Source organism: Anoplophora glabripennis, unplaced genomic scaffold (assembly GCF_000390285.2).
Source record: "Anoplophora glabripennis isolate ALB-LARVAE unplaced genomic scaffold, Agla_2.0 scaffold44, whole genome shotgun sequence".
NCBI lineage: Eukaryota > Metazoa > Arthropoda > Insecta > Coleoptera > Cerambycidae > Anoplophora > Anoplophora glabripennis.
In genome coordinates, this window is record NW_019416229.1 from 1336464 (window position 1) to 1359892 (window position 23429).

General features: G+C 32.0%; 3 protein-coding genes across 3 annotated transcripts; all 3 read right to left on the reverse strand.

The window, feature by feature from the left end:
* Window positions 1–1789: 1789 nt before the first annotated feature.
* LOC108917650 (UDP-glucuronosyltransferase 2B10-like) lies at window positions 1790–3914 on the reverse strand. The gene is made up of 4 exons (XM_018724366.2): window positions 3539–3914; window positions 2637–3440; window positions 2363–2579; window positions 1790–2155 (listed from the first exon to the last, which is right to left on the reverse strand). The coding sequence occupies exons 1-4, from the start codon at window positions 3741–3743 to the stop codon at window positions 1885–1887; spliced, it is 1497 nt and encodes a 498-aa protein (XP_018579882.1). The 5' UTR covers window positions 3744–3914; the 3' UTR covers window positions 1790–1884.
* Window positions 3915–4398: 484 nt separating this feature from the next.
* LOC108917646 (UDP-glucuronosyltransferase 2B31) lies at window positions 4399–10226 on the reverse strand. Its single transcript, XM_018724362.2, has 4 exons — window positions 9788–10226; window positions 7010–7813; window positions 6337–6556; window positions 4399–4756 (listed from the first exon to the last, which is right to left on the reverse strand). Exons 1-4 carry the CDS (start codon window positions 10038–10040, stop codon window positions 4486–4488), a joined length of 1548 nt encoding a protein of 515 aa, XP_018579878.1. The 5' UTR covers window positions 10041–10226; the 3' UTR covers window positions 4399–4485.
* Window positions 10227–17958: 7732 nt separating this feature from the next.
* LOC108917645 (UDP-glucuronosyltransferase 2B15) lies at window positions 17959–20015 on the reverse strand. The gene is made up of 4 exons (XM_018724360.2): window positions 19571–20015; window positions 18600–19406; window positions 18316–18541; window positions 17959–18255 (listed from the first exon to the last, which is right to left on the reverse strand). Exons 1-4 carry the CDS (start codon window positions 19815–19817, stop codon window positions 17970–17972), a joined length of 1566 nt encoding a protein of 521 aa, XP_018579876.1. The 5' UTR covers window positions 19818–20015; the 3' UTR covers window positions 17959–17969.
* Between the last annotated feature and the right edge of the window lie 3414 nt (window positions 20016–23429).

Here is a 23429-nt window from a genome sequence, read left to right on the forward strand (position 1 = left end):
GTTGGATTAAAAAATTCAGTTTACCAAAAGTATTCTTTTGTTTCATATCTATAAAATTCACCATTTTCAATAGAAACGGATTTTCCTTTAGGTACTCACGTCAATTTCCTATTTTTTAAGTTTATAAGTATCTTATGATGATACTAAATTTTATACAGGGTCATAACAAACAAAATTTAAATTATTTTCAGTGGAACATCAATGTTGATTCATACATATTTGAATTCTTTTCAAGATTATAGTAATATTGTGTTTAATAATATTACCTCTCACGGAAAGGATATCGTTATTAGAACATGCCATAAATGTTTTGTAACCACATCCTTCTTATCATGAAATATCAAACTTTATATTACAGTAATCTTGAGAAGACGTTCCGTGTAAATATAAAATAACATACAGGGTGTTCCGTTTAAAAACTTCATGGGTTTAGTTTTTCACGTTTTCGAAAAACGACTGGTACAAAATTAAATATAATCATATGATACTTCCATGTGAAAGAAATAAAATAATTGTCATCTCCGAAATGACATAGTAGTCCTTTTTGATTTATGTACAGGATGTCCCAAAGTTCGCGTCTCGGGTCCATAAAAGATAAACGAAAAATGACAGTAAAAATCTGGTGTGAATAGACTTGCTAAGGTCCATTTTGCACTTGAAAAATATATTTTTTTTAAATTCGGAAAATAAAAAATTACGTTATCAGATTTTTTTTTCCACCCATTATAACTAAAATTATCTATTTTTTATGAACATTGTTTGTGCACAAATTTTTTCTCTTATATCTTTTCCTTAAAAAGTTACAATAACAAACATTATACAAAAATGTATTCTATTGTATTGGAACTAGTAATGGCAACATTACTGTGAAACACAATCGCTGTAACTCCTGTCACAAAGTTTATATATTAGTTGTTATGCTTAAAAAAGGTCACTCCACGAAGAAAAATAGAACTATACACAAAATGACGGTTAAATAGGATAACCAAATATGGAAAATATTAAACAATTTTAATTGTAACTAATAGTAATATATGTATATAATAATAATAATAACAATAACTAATAACAAACTAACTTCCCTTGCAACTTTAAATAATGTTTCTCTTGAAAGATTCTCACAAACATGTCGAATCTTTTGCTTTAAATGCTGCAAGCTTCTCGTAGGTGTCTTATACAGGGTCGGAAAGTCCCCATGGTTCATCGGCCGTTACGTGAGAGCGATAAAGTAAGTCATAGAAATCCATGAGATAGAAAAGGATGGCTATAATGAAGGCGTCTCATAGTCACCGCCCGTTTCGCCCTTCCACAAATAAGATCCACTTCCACTTGTAATTCAGCGACCGGTGGTCATCTTTGTTTTCGTCGTTTGCCTTTTCTGTAATAGATGTCACTACTTATATAATTCCGACTTCGTATTCCGATATGTTAATACAATCCGTTAACAGAGGGCAGAACTTATTAAAATGTTTATATTTACAAAGGTTAAAAAAATATGAAATTTTGAAAATGTATTACATACAATTTTAAACTATGCAATGATAAAAGTGAAATATGTAAATGTGAAAGCGATAACCTATTTTGAATTATATTAGCATTTTTGTAACCAAATATAATATGAAACACCAAGGTTCGATATTCAATACCTATTTGTCAAACATACCATTGAAGTATTAATATCAGTTGGTAAATAGGTATCACTTACAATTAGTCAATTTTGGATTATAAGCGATGCCAGTTGTAATTGTTAATTGTATTATTAGATATTAATTTAAATTAAACCACGCCATATTTGAAGAAAATATTTATTACCTCAAATTATGTTTTCAGACAATTACTAGATTTCCTGCAGCGCACTATTAACAATAAATGTAGGATATATAATTATTCTTTCTTAATCTTACTTTGACTCCTACGATATAAATATGAAACAGCCTTTTTAATCACAAACAGAACCGTAAAAATAACGCCAAAAATAAATAGAAACACATCCAATAAATAATACTGATACCACGCCAGTTCCAAATATGGAACCCTTAAATGTTTAGCACCATTGTGGCGTATTACATATTCCACCCAGTATACAGCATTGTCCAGAGGTTTCACTTGCCGATCTTTCATGATTGTTGAACGCTCTTTGGCATTATTAGTATACCTTTAAAGAAAATTAAGTTTCATTGCTCTCCACCACATATTCATTATATTTAATCTGTTAATGGCTAATATATTTTGAATACCGTTTAAGACGTAATTAACCAATTAGACATAAAATAAGTCTGTATGTATAAAGTCCTATAATCTGATGAATTAACCTGTCCTAACAGACACTCAAAGTACTGGTGCTGAATGTATTAATACTTACTTAGGATTTGACAAAATCTCATCTAGAAGACGCGATAAATTCTCCTCGGAAACTTCTACAAATGGAAGGACTATACCGTAACCTAACCTTTCCGCGTTGTAAGCGTTCATTTTTTGGTCACCTAGAATTGGAATAGCAATGATTGGTACTCCATGATAGATTGTCTCTGTAGTACTAAGCCCTCCATGGGTTATGAATAATTTTACATTTGGATGAGCTAAAAAACAAATTTCAGGCTTAACAGCGTTTGGAATGTATTTTATATAAGAATTACGCAGAATATCCTGTTGCGGCAACCACTTTCCTACTTTGACGTTGGGTGGTTGACCAGGCAGCACATCATCCTCCCACTCCCACAGTATCTTCTTTCTTTTACTGAATGCCTTTAAAATCGCCTCTCTCTTCTCTGCCGGCATATTCTGACTTCTCAAATTGGAACCCATACTGAAATAAATAACTCCTTCTTTTGCTTCGTCTAAAAATTTTTGGAGGTCATCGGGCAACTTTTTCTGTGGTTGTACGTGGAACCCTCCAATTTCAACCATGCAAGGGACGAGAGGTTGTGCCGTGAATATACTTTCCTGGGAATTTAGAAGCACCAAAGATGCGTTATACAGAAGGTCGTTTATATCTACGGGGCTAGGAAAATATTTCTGGATGAACTCATTCTGCTGTGGATAAAAGTATATGTTTTGGTACAACATAATCGCTAATCTGAAAAAGGTGTTTTTTAATCTCTGTATAAACGACATCTTTTCAGGCAGTTTTAATAGTATTTCTGGAGAGAATAACGGTAAAGATGGATTCCCCACAAACTGATTCAGCCAAGATATTGCCGCCGTGTTGCTGAACAGAATCAAGTGTGCGTTGAAATGTTTTGCAAGCGCTTTCATCGCATCAACACCAAATTGGGTGATGATAACCGCATCAAACTTTTGGTTACTTTTTATTAAATCCTGTATTTTGTTATGTTTAAGAGCGTCCTCTGCTACCAGATTCCCAATTTTGCTTAGGAAGATTCCGGTGGATATTGCACTTTCTGCTTCCATTTTGAACGGGTCGTTCTTAGTAAATACTTCTACAAATAATATATTTATTAAACTGTTGAATATAAATACATGACTTTTAAATAATATTTCATACATTTGTTCTAATCTAAAATATCTTTGTACGTACTTTTTATTGGCTCCATTAATTCATCGATGATGATTTCAGTCCATTTCCCGCCCTTTGGAGGGTTCTTTTCCTTAAAAGGACTGATCATGGTGACGTCATGGCCGGCTTCAGTCAGTCCCTTCATCAAGGTACTTCCAAGTATATAATGGCTTGGAGCTCCAAATGGAAACACACCCACCAAGAATTCTAGCTGCTTGATTTCCATTAATAATAACTAAAGAAAGCAACAACAATTCGTGCACTCATGTTAGAATACAAAAAGTACCAAATATTTTGAGGAATGTTATTTCCAAATGTACAAAAATGTTACTAACATCAATACACTTTTGCAAACAAACTGAGTAAATTGAGGCAATTTTACTTAGGTATATTTATCATGTAGCCAAGATAACTGTAACCAAGAGTTATCTATATCTACTTAATCACGAACCCAAACAAATATATAGACACTGTTGTTTTCAAGGTTACGTGTAACTATATCATTTATCAATTAATTATTTAGTTGGGCATCAGATAACGCGAAAATGTCAAGTAAACATATATTCAAGGTTAAAGTATTGCGCAGTTATGATAATCAAGAAATAATTATAGTCATTTATCTACGAATCATGTTTTTATTTTAATTAATCGTATTTATATACTTGAATAAAATTGAAGTTTGTTACAAATTCTTGTAATATTTCTTTTTCTGCAAAATATACCTTTTTGGTACTATTTCTCCAAGAAATATAATTGTGAAAATTTGAAGTATGTACATTTATGTCAAAACAAGAATTTATTTTCAGATACATTAGTAGTTTTGTCGTTCTGCAACATTTTTTCAAGCATACCTAACCTCAAATTAATTAAACCAAATTAGGTACATAATATGTGAAAATATTTATTAAACTAAATTTGACTAAGATTTGCTATAGGTACTATAACAATAAACAAAAATAAAACAACGTTTATTCTAACTTAGTCTTACTTTGAACTCTACGACATAGATACGAAAAGGTCTTTTTAGTAACAAACATAACCGTAAAAATAACGGCGAAAATAAATAGAAATACATCCAATAAATAATATTGATACCACGTCAGTTCCAAATAAGGAACCCTTAAATGTTTAGCGCCATTGTGGCGTATTACGTATTCCACCCAGTATACCGCATTATCCAGAGGTTTGACCTGTCTGTCATGCATGATTCTTGACCTTTCCTTTGCATTTTCTCGATACCTGGAATAAAAATAATGTTCAATAGTTATTAATAAGCTATTAAGGATGATCCTTTGCACAAAAACGCAAAAAAATCAATATGAACATGGGGCCTAAATTGGTTGAAATGAAGTATTGTACTGTTTCTAATTAAACTGCGTTTAAACAAAGATACAAAAGTAGGTTTATTGAGTACGAAGTAAGAAGATTTGTAGTTGATTTTATTTTAGTGATAAATTCCAAAATTCTGATATATTTGACCCACTATCCCTTAATTAAGTGCAGAAGGGAAATTTTAGTTATTTCAATTGTCTTTGGAGTGTTTCTGGTCATGGCCAATTTGACAACAGTTCTGATACGAGAAAAACTGCCCAAAAAATAGAAAATTGAAAATATCTCTTAAAGTAGTAATGGCAACCCTAACAATGTTTATATGGCTTGAAAGGAAATTTCAGTCTGCATACGACAGAGCAAAAAAGGTTCCATTTAAGTGAACAGAGTTATAGCTGTTTGAAATTATCAAAATGTAACAGCAAAACTGAAACACCTAGTATTAAATGTTTTAATACTAGGTGTTTAATACGTTTGATATCATGCTCCTGAAAAGAATTATTAGCATCTCCGCGGACTCTTGCATCTATCAATTTTTTTTTTATAAAAATTAATATCTCAAAATCTATAACTCCTAAGTATAGGGAATATTCAAAAAAGTGACCCTCAAATTTCATGTAGAATATGAAAATGCAATAATAGGGTGTCCCATTTAAAATAACGAAGTGTGTCGTCTTCCGATATAAACGGTAGTACTGAAGAGATCTATATATTTTAGTTTTGCCCCAGGGACATTGCCATGTTGACAAATTTTTCAGAGCAGTACTTTCCTAGATATTGATATACGCAGTTCTCGGTGGGACACCCTGTATATACGCAAGTATACGCATAATAGTACGAAACAAAAATAATTTTTGTTTGAATTAGCTTTATAATAAATAGGATAAAAAATTAAACGTTTTCACAAATCCAACCAACACTAAAAACCACCCTTATCCATTTTACGAATCAGGATATCGAGAAGGGGTTTTCAACTTTTCGCAAAAAGCGAGGTAGTGAGTAACATCTAAACTATTTTTTCTGTTTTCTGGGAATAGTAGAAACATTACATTTTCTCAAAAAAAGTAGTTCAAAATAGGAAGGAAATAATTTATTTGTAAATTTAAGGTTGCTTTAAGGTTTCTTTGATATTTTTGAACAGACACTATCCGATTTAAACCATTCCTTTTTCTGGTAAATTATTACAGGAATACGTGTTTTATGTAAAAAATACCGTCGACCCGAAATTTTAAGAGAAAAGTAGTCTAACTTCAAAAAATAACCTTTGTTGGCAGTAATTCATAAATAAAAATTCAAATCCGCACCTTCTCAAGAATATAAAACATAAACTCATTTTCAACAGCCATCTTTGAGCGATCAAAATAGCTCCCTTATGACGCATTTTAGTAACTATGAACTTTTTCTTGTGTAGAATGACCCTTCCAAATATATGAACAACCTGCATTTATATGAATTGAATTTATCGGTTCATAATCTAGATTTAAACTCACTTTGGATTTTCCAAAATCTCCGCTAAAGCTGAAGATAGTGTTTCTTCAGTCATTTCTGTGAATGGGAGAATAAGACCATAACCGGCTTCTTTGGCGTTGTAAGCGTTCATTTTTTGGTCTCCGAATATGGGAATTGCAATGATGGGGACACCATGGTACACAGTTTCGGTAGTACTTAATAGTCCTCCATGAGTTATAAATAACTTTACATTTGGGTGAGCTAAAATTGAAGCAGTACATTATTTGTAAATCAGGCAAAATATCGGTATATAGCATTTTGAGTATTATATTGATCGTAAGATATAATCTACCTTAAAAGTAGATCACATAGATTTCAAGAAATAAATCAATGATAAGATAAAAACCGAACCGTATGATTTATTTAATAAGAGTCATTCATTAATCTGCAATGCTTTACGTTCTGTGTTTCTAGAACTGTGTAGGTATTAATTACTAATGAAGATACGAACAACTGGTAAGATGAAGAAAGAATCCTAGAATACCTTTTGAGAAAAATTATTACGGTACTTTTATAATAAAATAAATCCACACTTACAGGCACGCATCCACTCACGCAGATACCAACTCATGCACCCACACCCACATGCATCTCTACTTTACATATCTCCCGCCCACAGTCAAAAATACGAATTAAGTTGATAAGTTTGCATACCTAAAATGTCTTGCTGAGGTAACCACTTTCCCAGTTTAATGTTCGAGGGCTGACCAGGTAAAACGTCATCTTCCCACTTCCACAGCACCTTTTCTTTCCTTTTACCAAAAGCTTTCAAGATGGCCTCCCTCTTTTCTACGGGAAGGTTTTTGCTTTTTAAGTTGGAGCCCATACTGAAGTAGATAACACCCTCCGTGGCATTGTCCAAGAAAGACTGTAAGTCTTTCGGTAATTTCTTGGGAGGTTCCACATGGAATCCCCCAATTTCCACCATACATGGAACCGCAGGTTGAGGAGCAAAGAGGCTGACATGGGAGTTCAGCAAAACCAAAGAGATATTGTACATCGCGTCATTCAAATCCACCGGATTTGGAAGATACTTTTGGACGAGTTTATTTTGTTTAGGGTAAAAGATTAAGTAGGTGTTCGACATAGAAAAGAACTTGACCAATGTATTCTGAAGTCTTTGAAAGAATGACATTTTGCTTGGGATATTTAACACGACCTCTGGGAGGAACGAAGGCATGGACGGGTTTCCGACCAAGTGGTTGAACCAAGAATTAGGCGCCGTTTGACTGAACAGAATAAGGTGACCACCAAAATGATGCGCCAGGGCCTTTAAGCCGTCATTCATGAATTGCGGCACAATATAAGCGTCGAATTTTTCATTTGATTTTATCAGGTCTTGTACTTTGGTATAGTTCAATGTTTCTTCCACTATCTTATTACCCATTTGATTAGCCATTATAGAGAATAGTAGTGGATTGAAGTCCATTTCAAACATGTTTATACTCTCAAATTTCTCTGAAATAATAAATATCAAGATGTCAATTAAAATACATACAGGGTGATTCATTAACAATGGGAAAATCTAAAGCTGACCGTACTACACGTGAAATGGTGACAATTGGCGCAAACATGCCTTATCCGAAAGTTGATATTTTCGGAAATACAGGGTGTTGAAATTTTAAATTTTAATTCGTTTTTTGCGATTGTTCTGAAAATATGTAGGTTAGGAAAATTTGTGAGACAATATTTTTTTAAGCGACGAATAAGATGTGTGTTACAATTTCAGCGTTGCTCATAGAGGGCGCCACTTACGACAAATTTTACAGAAAATTTAGTTAATCACTTTTTACCCTGTATATCTAACATGAAACTTGATGAAACTTGATTCAAAAGAGCAATCATTTTTCCATTAATTATATATTCTTGTTTCATTTCGGAATCTCGATCCGTTTTCGAGAAAAATCGATTTAACGAACACTATGTTTTGATAATACGAAAAATTTCTTCATGTTATTACAACAATTAACAATAAAACAAATGAAATACGTAATAATGATTTAAAGTAATTGTTCGAAGAATCCACCGTTGACACTGATACACTTTACACGACGTTTTCTGAGAGATCCTCGAGTTTGAAACAACATATTGGGATTGCGTCTGACTTCGTTGGCAGCGATTTGTATTCTTTGCCACAACTCTTCAAGCGAATCAATATATTCTTTGTAAACTATATTTTTCATTCGACTAAATGGAAAAATCAAGATGATTGAAGTCCGGATTTCTGGGTGGACAAGCAAAAATGCTTCCACGTTCAATTCAGCGATTTGGAAAAACTGTGTCTAAATATGCACGCACTGGCCGAGAAAAATGCGGTGGAGCTCCGTCGTGCATGAACGACGTCTCTTCTTAAATAAAGTGGAACTTCTTCAAGCCGAAGCATTTACCCTCCAATTACCTGTATCGGCGACACTGCTTTTCGGAAAGAAACCGTTTGCACATTATTCTTAACGCACAGTTGATGTTTACTCGTGTACAAATTATGACATTTTTATCTTTAGCCGATTTAAAAATAATTAAGGAAAACTATTTGGAAAGTAACAACTTCAACACACTGTATCTCGAAAACAGGGCGTCTAAGAAAAAAACTTTACATGAACTACCCATATTATTTTTCCATGAGGAACTTGCACACAAGTTTTTTTGAAACATGAACGGGACACCCTGTATAATTTATGAAACACGTGTTGGTTATTCCTAAATACTTCTAAATCCTCGTAAAAATTAATTAATTTAAAGTTGTTCATTTTCATAAATAGTACACAAGGATCAGATTCGGTCTGTACAATTTCAATTATGACGATTTGTTACGGGTTGCCTAAATATGTGAAGCCACAATAAAATAGTCTATTACTAATAAATATAATTTTCTTCAGTATTTATATTATCGCATGTGTGATTTTATATTGCCCAAGCGAATAAATAGACGGAGTGATCAATGACATTAAAGCATTAGTTAGAATGTAATTTCTTTTATTTGCACTAACTGTGATTATGATTAGCTTAATAATAAAACACAGTTGCATATTTCTGTTTTCTATTATTTTAGACATTAAACATATTTTAACCCACTTTCAAATTTTTTAATTTACCTATATTCGTAATGTAGTCTTTATTCTTTTCATAAATAGTAATTTACTTACTCCTATTACATTAGATATTTACTACTGTTTTGTTCACAATAATATTTTCCCAGAATATATTAGTTATTAAGCTAAATCAAGGTCAAATTTGGATGAGCATAGACGCATCGCATATCTGAGAAAAACATATTTCAAACGCTAAGCCTCCCAAAATGATTATTATCATTATTGTTACAATCAGGTCCTGTCACTATTACTACCTTGTAATAAAAGGAAATAAATTTTAAAAGTAGGTACGCGATTTTTTATTATAAATAACTATTCTGACATCGGTTTAAAAAATACTTACTATTGAATTCTTCCATAAATCCCTCCAAGATAATTTCCCTCCACTTCCCCTTTTTTGGTGGATGTTTGTGAACGAATGGGCTTATCACAGTAACGTCGTGTCCCGCTTCAGCCAGGCCCTTCATCAAAGCACCACCAAGTATGTAATGACTGGGAGATGAAGTTGGAAACATCCCTAATATTCGCGCACCCCCTGTAAAGGAGGGTGCTAACAGTAAACAGAGCCCCACTAGATACCTCAAACTTGCGCTCATCTTGAGAAATATACTGCCGCTCAGATATCACCTGTATTTAATGCATTCGGCGACGCTACCTATTTCTATGTAAGTCAATACTGGTAATTTATAATATTACTCACAGTTATAAAATGTGGTATCACTTATCAGCATAGCAGAATTCAATGTCAGTATGATAAATGATTTTAGCTGGGTGTCGTCAGCATAGTGCAAATCATCATATTTATATCAGGATCGCCTTTAAAGAGAAAAAACATAATAGTTCCCAAATGTTTAGTATTAACGTAATTACTACAATAGAAATTAGAAGTGAGTTGAAGTTAGTATTCTATATTTATAGAGTGGTAGGCAACCAGCTTTACAAGTTATAAAGAGGTAGTATGTTGATGTTATCAAATTTTAATAAGAGGTTATCAGTATGTATAATTCGATTCGATTGATTATAATTCTTTGTGATTAAATTGATTCTAACTTAATTTTGATTTACTTTCCACGTCTTCACAGTGTTTTATACAGGGTGCTTATCAAGTACTTGTACAAACTTTAAAGGATGAATCTTTGACTAATTTTAAGATAAAAAGTTTATATGAACATAGGTCCGCAACAGATTTTTTCTTGAGAGCATTCAAAAAAAAATTGTTTCAACATTTTATAGTAAATGTTATTAATCTATTTGTAGAAGTAGTTTAGTCTTAGTCTTGTAAATGATCTAAGTTTGTCACATCGCAATACAATCAATAAAAGATACATTTTTTCACTTGTTTTTCAAAAACTCTTAAAGATTTAACAACAAAATTCCAACGCAGGTATAACTTTGAACCTGTTTTTTCACTAAATAGCTGCTTTCAGCGACTACTAAGAGTACTTTTTTGTATGTAAAATTGAATGGAGAATAAGTATGTCAAAAATGACATACAGTGCGACACAAAAATGTTATGATTATTTATTTATTTATTTATTTATTTTTATTGCCCAACAAGTTACTCCTATTACAGGACAATATTACTACACTAGAGTATATGAATAACAAAGATAGATTATAAGTATACAACACAAACATATATAAATGTACATACAAGAATCAGGTTACATTGCATTTTACTTGCTGACCATTGTATATTTTCAATGCGAGCTGAAAATGTCCGCTTCTTATCGAAGATGACCCCTAAGTCTTTAATGATTTCACAGCGCTGTAAAAGGCTTGAATTAAACGTATAACAAAAAGACACAAATGCTTGTTTCCTCATATAGGTCGTAACCTTACAGTTTGATATATTCATACACATCTGACATCAATATTCAATTCTATTCATCTGATTTTGGATGTTAAGGATGGAAACTGATGCATTTCTGGTTGCCTAAATTATACCGAAAAATGGTAGAAAACAGCCCTTTTTTTATTCCAATATATCTTTTTAAAGCAATGGAAGAAAGTAGTAAAATTTCATATCACATTTGGCAAAGTATAAATGAAGACAGTAAAGCAAAAATTAATTGGGATAGGTAAATAATTCGTGAGAAATTAATTTCTAAATATGAAGGTTTTTTGGACTTTTACAAAGAAACGATTATTTCTTCATAGTATTATAGAATTATGCAATTTTTTATATAGTTGTCTTTAAATAAATAAACTGATTAGACTTTATTTCATAGTTTGTTCATCACTTTATTATTTAAAAAGTTATATTGGAATAAAATTATTAAAAAATATTCATTCATGAATAGCATTATCTCCGACTTTTAATTCGCTTGATTTGTAATAGATGTCGCACTAGTAAAAATTTATTTATGAATGGACTCGGGTTATTTTTAACGAACAGCTGTTGTATGTGGTTAATTTGGTATAACCTGATTCTGAATTGGTAGTCATGGTTTCTGTTAATTGATACGTAAATATTTAAAGAATGTCATGATCATTTTAGATATATTTTTGTATAAAAGTATATAAGTAACAGTGCAAGTCCATACTATTATATAATTTTAGAAAATATGAAATATAAACAATTTTTAGTTTATTTAAAACCATAATTTATAATTAATATACCTATATTAGTATCTACGGTTAGTGGATAAGAGGGAAAACATTTTTATTTTCTATTCTACTAGAAAAAGTAATTCGTGACAAAAAATATTTTGCTTTTTAATTGAATATGTTTGTCATGAAAAACTGTAATTTATATATATACAGGGTGATCAGAAATTTAACAAAATTAATAACGTTGAAGAATAAACTGCTTTTGTTTTTGATAATATAAAAAAATGTTAATAAGAAAAGTTGTTCATAACGGAAAGTTATGTTATAATTACGATTTGTGAATAAAGCGGCTTACTTTGGTATAAACAGAAATGGAAAATATTATATTTTTAATAATTAATATTAAGTAATTCTTGATAAAAAAAATTCGCATATTAATATAAATAGAATTTTAATTGTGAATATACATAATAATGAGAAAATATAAAAAATATGTACGATATACTTATTTTGTCCAAAAAATGTGTAAAGAATTATGTACAAAAGGACGATTTGAGACTAAATTTTTTTTATGAGAAATAGGTATTCAGTTCACTTCACTTGAAAAAATAGTTGTAGGTACTTTAATACCTCCAATATAAACAGAAATTCTGTGGAACAGTGTAGTTTAATAAATATGTAAATAAATGAAAGTAATAAAGAAATAAATAGAATAGGTACAGTAGAACAGGAAAAAATTTAAAAAATCATAAAATAAAATTATTTCTTTTTATTAATTTGAGCTTCTATAATATATTCTGGATCCATACATCTTTTTCCCTGTGGAATATTTTTGTATATTATTTCTGGTAGTATACAATTTTTATAAAATTGTTCCAAATTTGTTGCCATTGATTTTTTCCATAATTCTTCATCTTTCTTAATTTGTTCTACATAGAGCGGGTTGTTTTCACCACTATAGGTATATTACGAAATAACATATAGACTTCTTCCGGTTATATTTAACTGTCTCTGTATCTGAAAGTAAGAAAAGAATTTTACCAGATAATATTTGTTATAAACATAGATAATTATACATTTTTACCTATTATGCTTTTGATTTACCATAATGATATATCTAGTCATATATAGGGTGCCACAATAGTGCGATAAAGTTTAGTATAACTGCCTGTAGTAGTGATACGAAAAAAGTTACTTGCTCGGATTCACATTTTATTATTATTTCCATTATTCATTATTTTCAGACCGAATTAAACGTTCAGAAAATCTTGTTTTTGGCCTGAAGATTTTGCCCTATACAACTATAACTGAAAATAATTATAAACTTTGTCACACTATTGGAACAGCCTGTATGTGCATTGCAACGACAATATGTCATATTTATATTACGGCTAAGTAAGCGGAAAGTCCATTGTCGCATATGTAATTTTTATTTTCAAATAATCAAATACAATACCTACATATTTATTTTAATATCTATTATTTACTTGAATTTAGTACTAAGTACAACTATGCCTAGCAAATTGTAATACTTACTCTGTTAATGTTTTTTCCTTCATATAAAAAATAGTAAACTCCACAAATAAAATATTTCGCAGCCGCAACGCAACAATAAAAGATAATAAGAAATAATTACATTCGCACCTACTCTGGTCCGAATCCATATAAGTAATACAATGTAGAAAATAATATGAAGTAAAACTTTTAGTTGACTGCAAATATTATAAATTTGTACAACCACTTGCCATCCTCCTTTTTTGTAAATATATACATAATAATATGTAGAAGATAGAAAATAGAAATATTTTCAGAACAAAAAACCGGCGGCCGCAAGTTGGAGTTTTTATTATTTTATTACCCTTCTCTTTTCATTTCCAATTATGAGATAGCAAGAGAGTGGGATGGACGTATAGGCCGGACAACTCATTATCGTACACGTGTGCGTGCACCTGGCATTTTCTCGTTTTTTTTAGGTGAGTTTTGCCGGAATTTGAATGAATGAAATAATCGTACTATTTTTACTATAAACGTATTTCCTGTAGCGACATCTATATGAATATTGTAGTACCACAGAGTAAGTAATATAGTACTTTGTTAGATGAAACGGGACTTCAATTTCCGTTCTTAATGCATTTAGATGCGGTGTCAATTTTAGAGTAAACTTTAAGATCATCAGCAAACATCAAATAATGACAATCAACAATAGAACACAAGTCATTGATAAAGAGCAAAAACAGAAGTGGACCCAGATTAGAGCCCTACGGCACTCCCGAAACTGCCTAAAAATAACTCGATCTATAATCATTGTAAGCAACATATTGAACCTTATTACTCAAGTAAGAATTGAAAAAAATTTGATAGAGATGCACTAAATCCAAATGCATTTACCTTATTTAGCAAAATTGTATGATCAATGCGGTCAAATGCCTTTGAAAAGTCCGTGTAAACCGCATCTACCTGACCATACTGATAACTTCAAATAGATACTACGTAATACTTAAAAGATCTCCTTTCCATAAATCCTTGCTGATATGGTAAGATGCAGTTAGATATGGAAGGATTATACAATGACTTTTCAAATACCTTAACAAAGTTGTTCAATATAGTAATAGAGCGGTAATTAGTTACTAACGGATCCCCAGATTTCAAAATACAACATACCTTACCCACTTTCCACAGCTTAGGAAACTTTGCAGTTTTTTAGCGCAAGTTAAATAATATTAATATCTTTTTCTAAATAACTAGACACTTGAACAACTCCCAGCAGAGATTGCTTTGTTTTTTAAACTATCCGTAGCTACCAATATAACGAGCATTCAAATAAAAACGTGGTCAAGTTGGTTCTGAAAATTTGGACGTAGGGCGTAGCGTATAGCAAATGAACTTAAACGTCGTCTGTCAAAGCGCTATATCATCGCTATCCATTTGAATATTTTCGTTTTAAAAAGCGTTTAAAATGGTGTTTTCTCAAGAACAAAAAGTGTTTATCATAGAGTCCTACTTTAGAAATGGACGCAAGATTGATGGAATATGGAAGTATTCTATTGAGGAATGTTTCATAGAATTTCAAAATCAATTTCCCGGCGTTGTTGAGTACAAAATTTTTCAAAGTGCAGTTCAGCGTTGTGTTAATGTTTTTCGTGAAACGGGCAGTGTAACAAGAAAAGAAGGAAGCGGCCGACCTAAAAAGCGGACTGAAGAATTAAAAGAAAATGTCCAACAAATAATGGAAAATGCGCCAAGAACTTCTGTACGTGTTTTATCACAAATGGTGGGAGTATCAGTCGGTACCTGCCACACAGTGTTAAAAAAAGATTTGCGTTTGTTCTCCTATCGTTTAACTTGTCAGCAAGAACTTCATGAAGTTGATTTTCCGCGACGGGCTGTATTTTGTGAATGGTTTTTAAACAACTACGGTGAACTTCATAATATCACCTTTTTTTCTGATGAAGCCTGGTTTCATTTAAGTGGTTACGTAAACTCACAGAATATGAGAATGTGGTCTTCTGAAAAACCAGATAACTTTTTTGTCGAGGGCCCTCTACACGCTCAAAAAATTGGAGTTTGGTGTGCTCTCAATCGAAGGAGGATTTATGGACCTATTTTTTTTAATGGTACTCTTACTGCGCAAAGGTATAGAGAAGAAATTATCGCTCCTTTTGTTAACCAGCTGGAAGAAAACGAAATTACAAACTTTTACTTTCAACAAGATGGCGCAAGGGCACATACGGCAGGCGAGACGATGAATATGTTGAGGGAAGTTTTCCAAAATCGACTAATAAGTCTCAATGCTGAACATGAATTTCCACCGAGGTCATGTGATATTACGCCGTGTGATTTCTTTTTGTGGCCTTACCTTAAAAACACTATTTTTGAACTGCCTATTCCTGATTTAAACCATCTGCAGGCTCGACTTATAGACAAGATTCGTGAAATTAACAATACCCCGAGCATCTTAGAAAATGTCTTTAATTCTTTGAGGAACAGGTGTGAAAAGTGCTTGGAACGAGGAGGGGGACACTTTCAGCAGCTGCTTTAATTTATTGTTATAACAAGGAGGGGGACACTTTCCGCAGCTCCTTTAATTGTTTGTTATTGTTATCACGATTATTCTTTAAACGCCAAGAGCCAAGCCGTTGCGAACCCATGTGATTTATTTATATTCTTTTGTTCATCAAATTCAATAAAAAAAATTACTAATTCGTTGATATTTATTTTTAGAGGTCGCTCGAAAATATTTTAGGTACACTTCTTTTAAAGTTAAAATAGTAATGAGTAACCTTTAGAAATTAAAATATCGATTTGAAATTTTCAGAATCGAGTTATTTTTCAACCTAGAAAATGATAAAGTAACGGGAAAAAAGAATTTAAAAAAAATCATTATTTGACGATTTTGGAAATTTTTAAAAATCTTGAGCGACCTCAAAAAAAAAATTTTTTTTGAGCAGATTTTTTGAAGGGGCTCTTAAAACATGATAAACTAACATATTTCACAAGAGACAGAAATATATGTTTTTCCGCCGATTAAAAAAATACGTGTCTCTACATTTTTTACAGTAGACTGAAAAAAAAAATTACAAAATTCATTAGTTTTTCTGCTTGTTATGATTTTTTTAAATTTCTCAAATTTTCCCTTAACTTCTAGCCTCCCTAACTCTGTTAATTTTAATAATACAAGAAAAAGTCAAGAGGCCATTTTTATGTAGAATTGTATGCTTTACATACGAAACTTTTTTCTAGCCCTTACCCGTTTTGAGTTATCTTGAAAAACCCCCTTTGTTTTATCTTTTTTCACCCTTGGCCGGGGGTTGAACAAAAAATTACTGTCACTTATTGTTATAACATTCCTCAAACTAACTCATATCAAAAATTCAGGCAAGTTGACCAAAATTTCGATTTAAAGGCTTATTAGTTGGACTATTATTGCTTTAACCGATTGTGTTTTTGGTTGCTTCGTTAGATTTAATATTTGTGAATTCATTTGAAAAATTGAAAATCCAAGATAATCAACAATGGCTCAGGAGATGAGATGTGATTACAAGACAGTAGAAACCACCTGTATTCGATGAGAAAAGTTCCCAACCTAATAGGGGCGTTGTAGGTATAACCGAAAATCCCCATGACATCGTTTAATAACTGTTCTATAATCACTGTTCCGTTCTTACTAATTAATTTATAGTGTTTCTGTTTAAATATTTTGATTGCACCTTTGCACGGATCTTAATTTTTGTTCTTTCTGTGCTGTCAGTTAGATAGTTATTGGTGACATATATGTATACGCATTCTTGAAGAAGTAATTGGTTCCTTCATATTATTACAAAAATCACTCACTAGCTCTTCTCTGAACAAATATTCCGCTTAAATATTGGGAGAAGCATTATCATGTGCTTTAAATGCCAACTTCTAGCGTTTACAAAGGTTTTTTTTTTAGACTGTTTGTTAATATTCTGTACGTGACTGTATTCGCTGGATGCACCATCGGTTGATCCTAAATGACCCTAGTTGCTATCTTTAACCGTCTCATTGTCTATAGTTTTTTCATTATATGCTCTCCTAAAATTTTCGCCTCCAAATATTTATGTAATATAGTCAATCTGTCTCTATAAACTTGCAATTACGCAACAATCACTTCAAATTTTTCAATAGATTTCAGAAACATCTAGAAGAAAGCCTACTTTAGTTTCTTATCGTTCAATAAGTACTTTTATTTCAGTAATATTTACTGTATCGAAATCACATCTGAGAAGTGTTCTTACAAATACAGAAGTATTTCTTCTAAATGAGATAAGATTTTCTGCTAATCAGATGAAATTTTCTGATGATATCATCGTTTGACTAACAAATTATTAAAATGTAGGTTATATCTATTAAAGCTGAACTCTAAGCTTTGCAGCTGAAAAGGCTGTGTCCGTATTTCAATTTTTGTTGTAAATTCTTATGAATATATTAAAAAGTAACATAGAACAATTAATCTAATTTAATTTTATCTTTTCTTTTGGCTTTTGAGATTTGCAACAAATAACAATCTTTCTAATACTAATGAATAATACATATATGCTTAACGAGAATATTATGGTTATAAAACTAATCACGTCCAAGGAATGGTATATATACCATGGAATTTTAACAGCAGCCACGCCGAGATGGTGAGCTCCTTTAGTTCTAATAACATATTCCACCCAGTATACAGCGCTATCCATGGGCTTCAGTGGTCTGTCGTGAAATAACTGGGACCTTTTTTTAATATTATCTGTGTACCTGTCAAATGAAATGTCATATTTACATTGTGTTTTAAGCAGTATAATACAAACTACTCACTGTGGATTAGTAAGCAATTCTTGCAACATTCCTGACAGCTTTACCTCTGAGAAGGAAGGGTCCTCGTAAGGCAATGATAAAGCATATCCACTGTGAGTGGCAATTTCTGCGTTACGATGTTGGTCTGCGAAAACTGGTATTGCCAATATGGGTACACCATGGAAAACAGTTTCAGTTGTGCTCAATAGTCCGCAATGAGTAATGAACAACTTCACATTTGGGTGTGCTATAATAATTATTACTTTTTATTGTAATACTTAGTATAAGCATAAATCAAGACTTACCTAATATATCCTGCTGAGGGAACCATTTGGCTATTTTTACATTTGGAGGTTTTCCGGGTAAATCCTCATCCTCCCACTTCCACAGCACCCTCTGCTTGAGTTTACTAAAGGCTGTTAAAAAAGCATCCCTCTTTTGTGGAGGAAGGTTCTTGCTTCTCAGGTTTGATCCTAGACTGAAATATATCACCCCTTCCTTGGCATCGTCCAAAAATTTTTGTAAATCTCCTGGTAGCGTTTTAGGAGGTCTGATGTGAAAACCACCAATCTGAACCATTTTAGGCACGAAAGGAACAGGTTGATTCAAACTTTCATGGGAGTTTATTAAAACTAACGATACATTGTAAAAAAGGTCATAAATATCTGGAGGATCGGAAAAATATTTTTTCAAAATTTTGTTTTGATTCGGAAAATAAAAGAAGTAATCTATTACGTTGAAGAATAAATACATAAAAACGTTGCCAAGTCTTTCAAAAAAGGACATTTGCTCTGAAAAATCGCTGTTTGCTGGGGAGATATAAGATAATGGCGATGGATTTCCAACTGCGTTATTTATCCAAGGGTTAGCACCCAAACTGCTAAAAACAATTACTGGAGCGTTGTAAATATGACCAAAAATCTTCACAGTATCTACTAAGAATTGTTCCACTATGATCACATCAAATTTTTGATCAGATTCCAAAAACTTCTCCACATTTTCATTTTTCAAGAAATCTTCATTTAGTTTTATTGTCAAGTTGAAAAAATTAAGCATGGTTTTAATCATTGATTGGTTTTTGTTGTCCAATAAGTTCATTTCCTTCAGAATTTCTGGAAAATAAATTGTTTTGTTACTGAAACCCGTTCCAATAAATGATTTATCTAATTGTAAGTACATGATATAATAAACGAGTTGATTAAAGTGATTATCTGATAATTATAAGAATTGATTTAAATCTCAAGGATAATCAAAGAGCGGAACAAAAAAGACTTACTGTTGAAATCTTCTACGAATCCAGTTAACACCACGTCCGTATAACTACCATTTTTAGGGGGGTCCTTTTCCTCATGAGGACTAATCATGGTCACATTATGTCCCGCTTCCGCCAGGCCTTTCATCAGAGCGTTACCCAAAATATAATGACTTTGAGCAGCCATTGGAAATACACCCAAAATTCGAGCACTGTCCACTGTGGTGCACGAAATGCATAGCGGTATTATAATTATTAATCTACACCACATATTTACTGTGTTTACAACACTCTAACCAAACTTGATATGAAATATGGAACATATTTTTTTTTTCTGTACGAGATAAGGTTATGATCGTATGATAAAGAAATACTTGTTGTTGATTAAAAAATTGTCAACTGAGGCAACAAGTCCGCAACTTTGCGAAACATTTAAACACTTATTTCACCACGTGTTGTAAATAAATGTTTTTGAATTGCTGTTCACTAAAAGATATACTCATTATCATCCAGCAAAATGTACTCGTACATACAGTTGCCTACCAAGTTCTTAGTACTGGTTGCTATGTAGAGATGTTTATATAATATAACGATGAATGAATCATGTGTGCTTATTAAATCAATCAGAATAGTATTTGGATTTCGCAATTCGCGACTGTATAAACCATGCTTTAAAAAAATTGACTTTTAATCACGCTTAATAGCTATTTATGTAACAAATAAGCAATTTATCTGACTAACGAGTCCATTAAAATATTTTGTATACGTACTATTCTGGTTATATACAAGAATATGTTTACCCAGCGAACTGATTTTAGTTAGCAAAATTAAAAACTAACAGATCGGTCAGAACTCAACTTTTGAATTACATCATGGGCAGGGAATTTTAACAGAAGCTACTCTAAAAAGGTGAGCACGGATTGATTCGGATGACATATTCCACCTATTATATTAATATCTCTATCTCTACTCCTCATTCTAATCACGAGAATTAGCCCAGAAGTCGGAGACTTGTGCGGAGAGGAGGCGGCATATTATTATTATTAAGCAGGCGGTGTTTGGGCCCAGGAACGACTTAATGTTGGTAGACCCTAACCACCATTCAGTGTAGGAATGAGGGAAACCTGGAAAACCTCATTAATTAGGGGGGTGGTCAAATGCCAACCGGTGTAAATCTCTCACAATGACCCAAGCCAACATTCGTCCACCCTACCATACCTGCACAGAGGGTGCCAATCCTTCGTACAAGCATAGCTAATCTACGGTCTACCGGCCGCGGGAATCGAACCCGGGCAGAATTAGCACACATCGATTTAAGTACTGACGCCTAAAACCGTGCGGCTACCGACCGTATTGTAGAGTACTATCTATTCAAGATACTGAAATGCTAAAAGTCAGAATATCTTCGTCATATTGTTTTGTTTACTTTTTTTTTACTTAATTGTTGTTGTAATTATGTTCGTATTATTTAAAAGTTGCACTTGAATGAGGCGTATTTTAGTTTTGTACTTTGTTCCCTGTATAAAAAAATAAATTTTTGATAACGTGACTCATTCATTTTTCCAGCAAAAACTTTCATCAAAAATGCCTTTTTTCGTATCTTGCAAAATAAGGTATGTTTACTCTTACGCAAAATAACATTTTTGGTTTTTGACCCAATCTGTACAACAAAATAGAAGTTCGTCGTTGTGATTCGTATTTTCTAACCAAGCAAAAACTTTTATCAAGAATTCCTTTTTTTCGTATCTTTCAATGTTTAGTCCATTTGTAAACTCAATTCGCGGACATACTAATAGCTAAATGGCTTCCTCACAGTAGTGAGGAAGCCATATAGCAATTTTAACATTTGAGGGTTTCCAAGTAAATCTTTCCACATCATTTTCTCCCTGAGTTTGTTAAATGCCATTAAAAAAATATTCCCTCGTATATGGAGGAAGCCTCTTCCTTTTCAAATTCGATCTTACAATTAAACTGAAATATAATAGTTTGTTCTTATTCCTGAATAGAGGATTTCTGAAGTTATCAATTTTTCCGTTTACTAACAAATGAATTTTTCTTTGTTCATACTTATATTTGGAAAAAAATAAGGGAATCTGTTAATTATACAATTCTGGGATAAAATTGAAACTTTGTTATAAGTGCACGTAGTTATCACAAAAATAAAGCCAACGATCAGACTAGTATTAGGTCAGATCTGATGTGATAAAAATTGTCTCACTTTTCACAGTGAATCATGTCGACTTGTTCAGTTACACTAATCTGCTAACCACGTAACATCTTTAAAATAAAGAAAAGTAAATGTAAATGTATGAGTGGACGATTGCTTGACAGGTTATTTTCAAAATCGGAAGATAAATTATTTATTAATTCACTGATAAGTCCACATATATTAGACGCATAAAACCATCTAAAACAATTTGAAAAATTCACAAACAAAATAAATTAATAAATACAAACTGTTTACTGGCATGGTATTCAAATAATATATCCTGTTCTCTCGTTTACAGAAAATTTTCACCAATACAATATTACCAATGTGATAATGTAGTGTATTTATGAATGAAAACATTTATTGTCTACCATTTATAGTAAATATAACTGCACTAAATGGTAGACCTACCACCACATCATATTATACAAAACAATACCTAAAATTAGCAGGAAATAATAAGAAAACAATTAAATACAAGTTTCGCACACGACCGTAACAAAACATTATCGCAAATGACTCGGTAAACAAATGAATAATGATTTGGATTATCACAGAACCACAGATATCACAGTAAAAGAAATTATTGATAACGGCTCATACCCACAATTTGCAACTAACTCTCTCGCTAGTGGTATGATGAACTATCCGGCTTATTTCCAGATTTATAAACTTTTTGATATTCCCCTTTTCATTTATTTAAAATTTGTTTCTCGCCGATCGACATTAAAGGCGTAGTTTCAGTGACAACTGTCACATTTACTTAGGCAATAATTTATTACTTATTATTATTATTTAGGACTTTATTATTTACGCATTAGATTAATTTTTAATGTCGTCGCTAATATAAAAATTGAAATTTGTTCTTTAACGAAAGTAATTAATTGTTGCAAACATTTATAGTGAAATTAGAACAGGCTGTAAGGGATATCCCCTGTCCTGTTTGTTTTGAAACATTTACTTCGTCTATGTAGGTTGAAATGTTTTCACTAGTAGATGGTTTATGAACTATTGAATTTTCTTAAGTGGTTGAATTATTTAAAAAATGGCTTCCAGCACTTGATGTGTACATCAAATTAGGGAAATTTTTTTTACTAAGGATTGATTTACGAGTTATGGACTCCTCAATGTAGCCTTCAGCTACCGTTGAAGATTTCCATCCACCATGCATTTTTAATGTTGTGATGTCAGCACCTCAATTTATTAATAGTGTAGCCAAAGTTCTACGGAAACAATGTCCAGTATATTTCTCATATATTCAGTGTCTCCAATTTTTATTTGAAGTAATTCATCACATCGACACGCCCCAGATATGTCAAAAATCATTGCCATTACCGTTATACCTAAGTATGTATCATCATCACCATTAGAAATTATTCAATTTATTGCGACATTTGTTATTACAGGATATACCCACCTAGACCCACCTAATTGTGTCATTAAAAAAAGGCTAAAGTCAGATTTAACGTTATGGAAATGATTGTATTTGAAAAAATAAGCTGTATTACAGCTTATTATATAACTTTATTTTTGGAAATTGGTAGTTAATATTTCATAAATCAAAATGTGGTACTTTATTTACCCATCAGATCTCTTTAATATCAAATTTCACAACTATGGTTAAGACGATTTGAGTACATCCTGTACGTATTAAATGTTGCAAGACGGTTAACT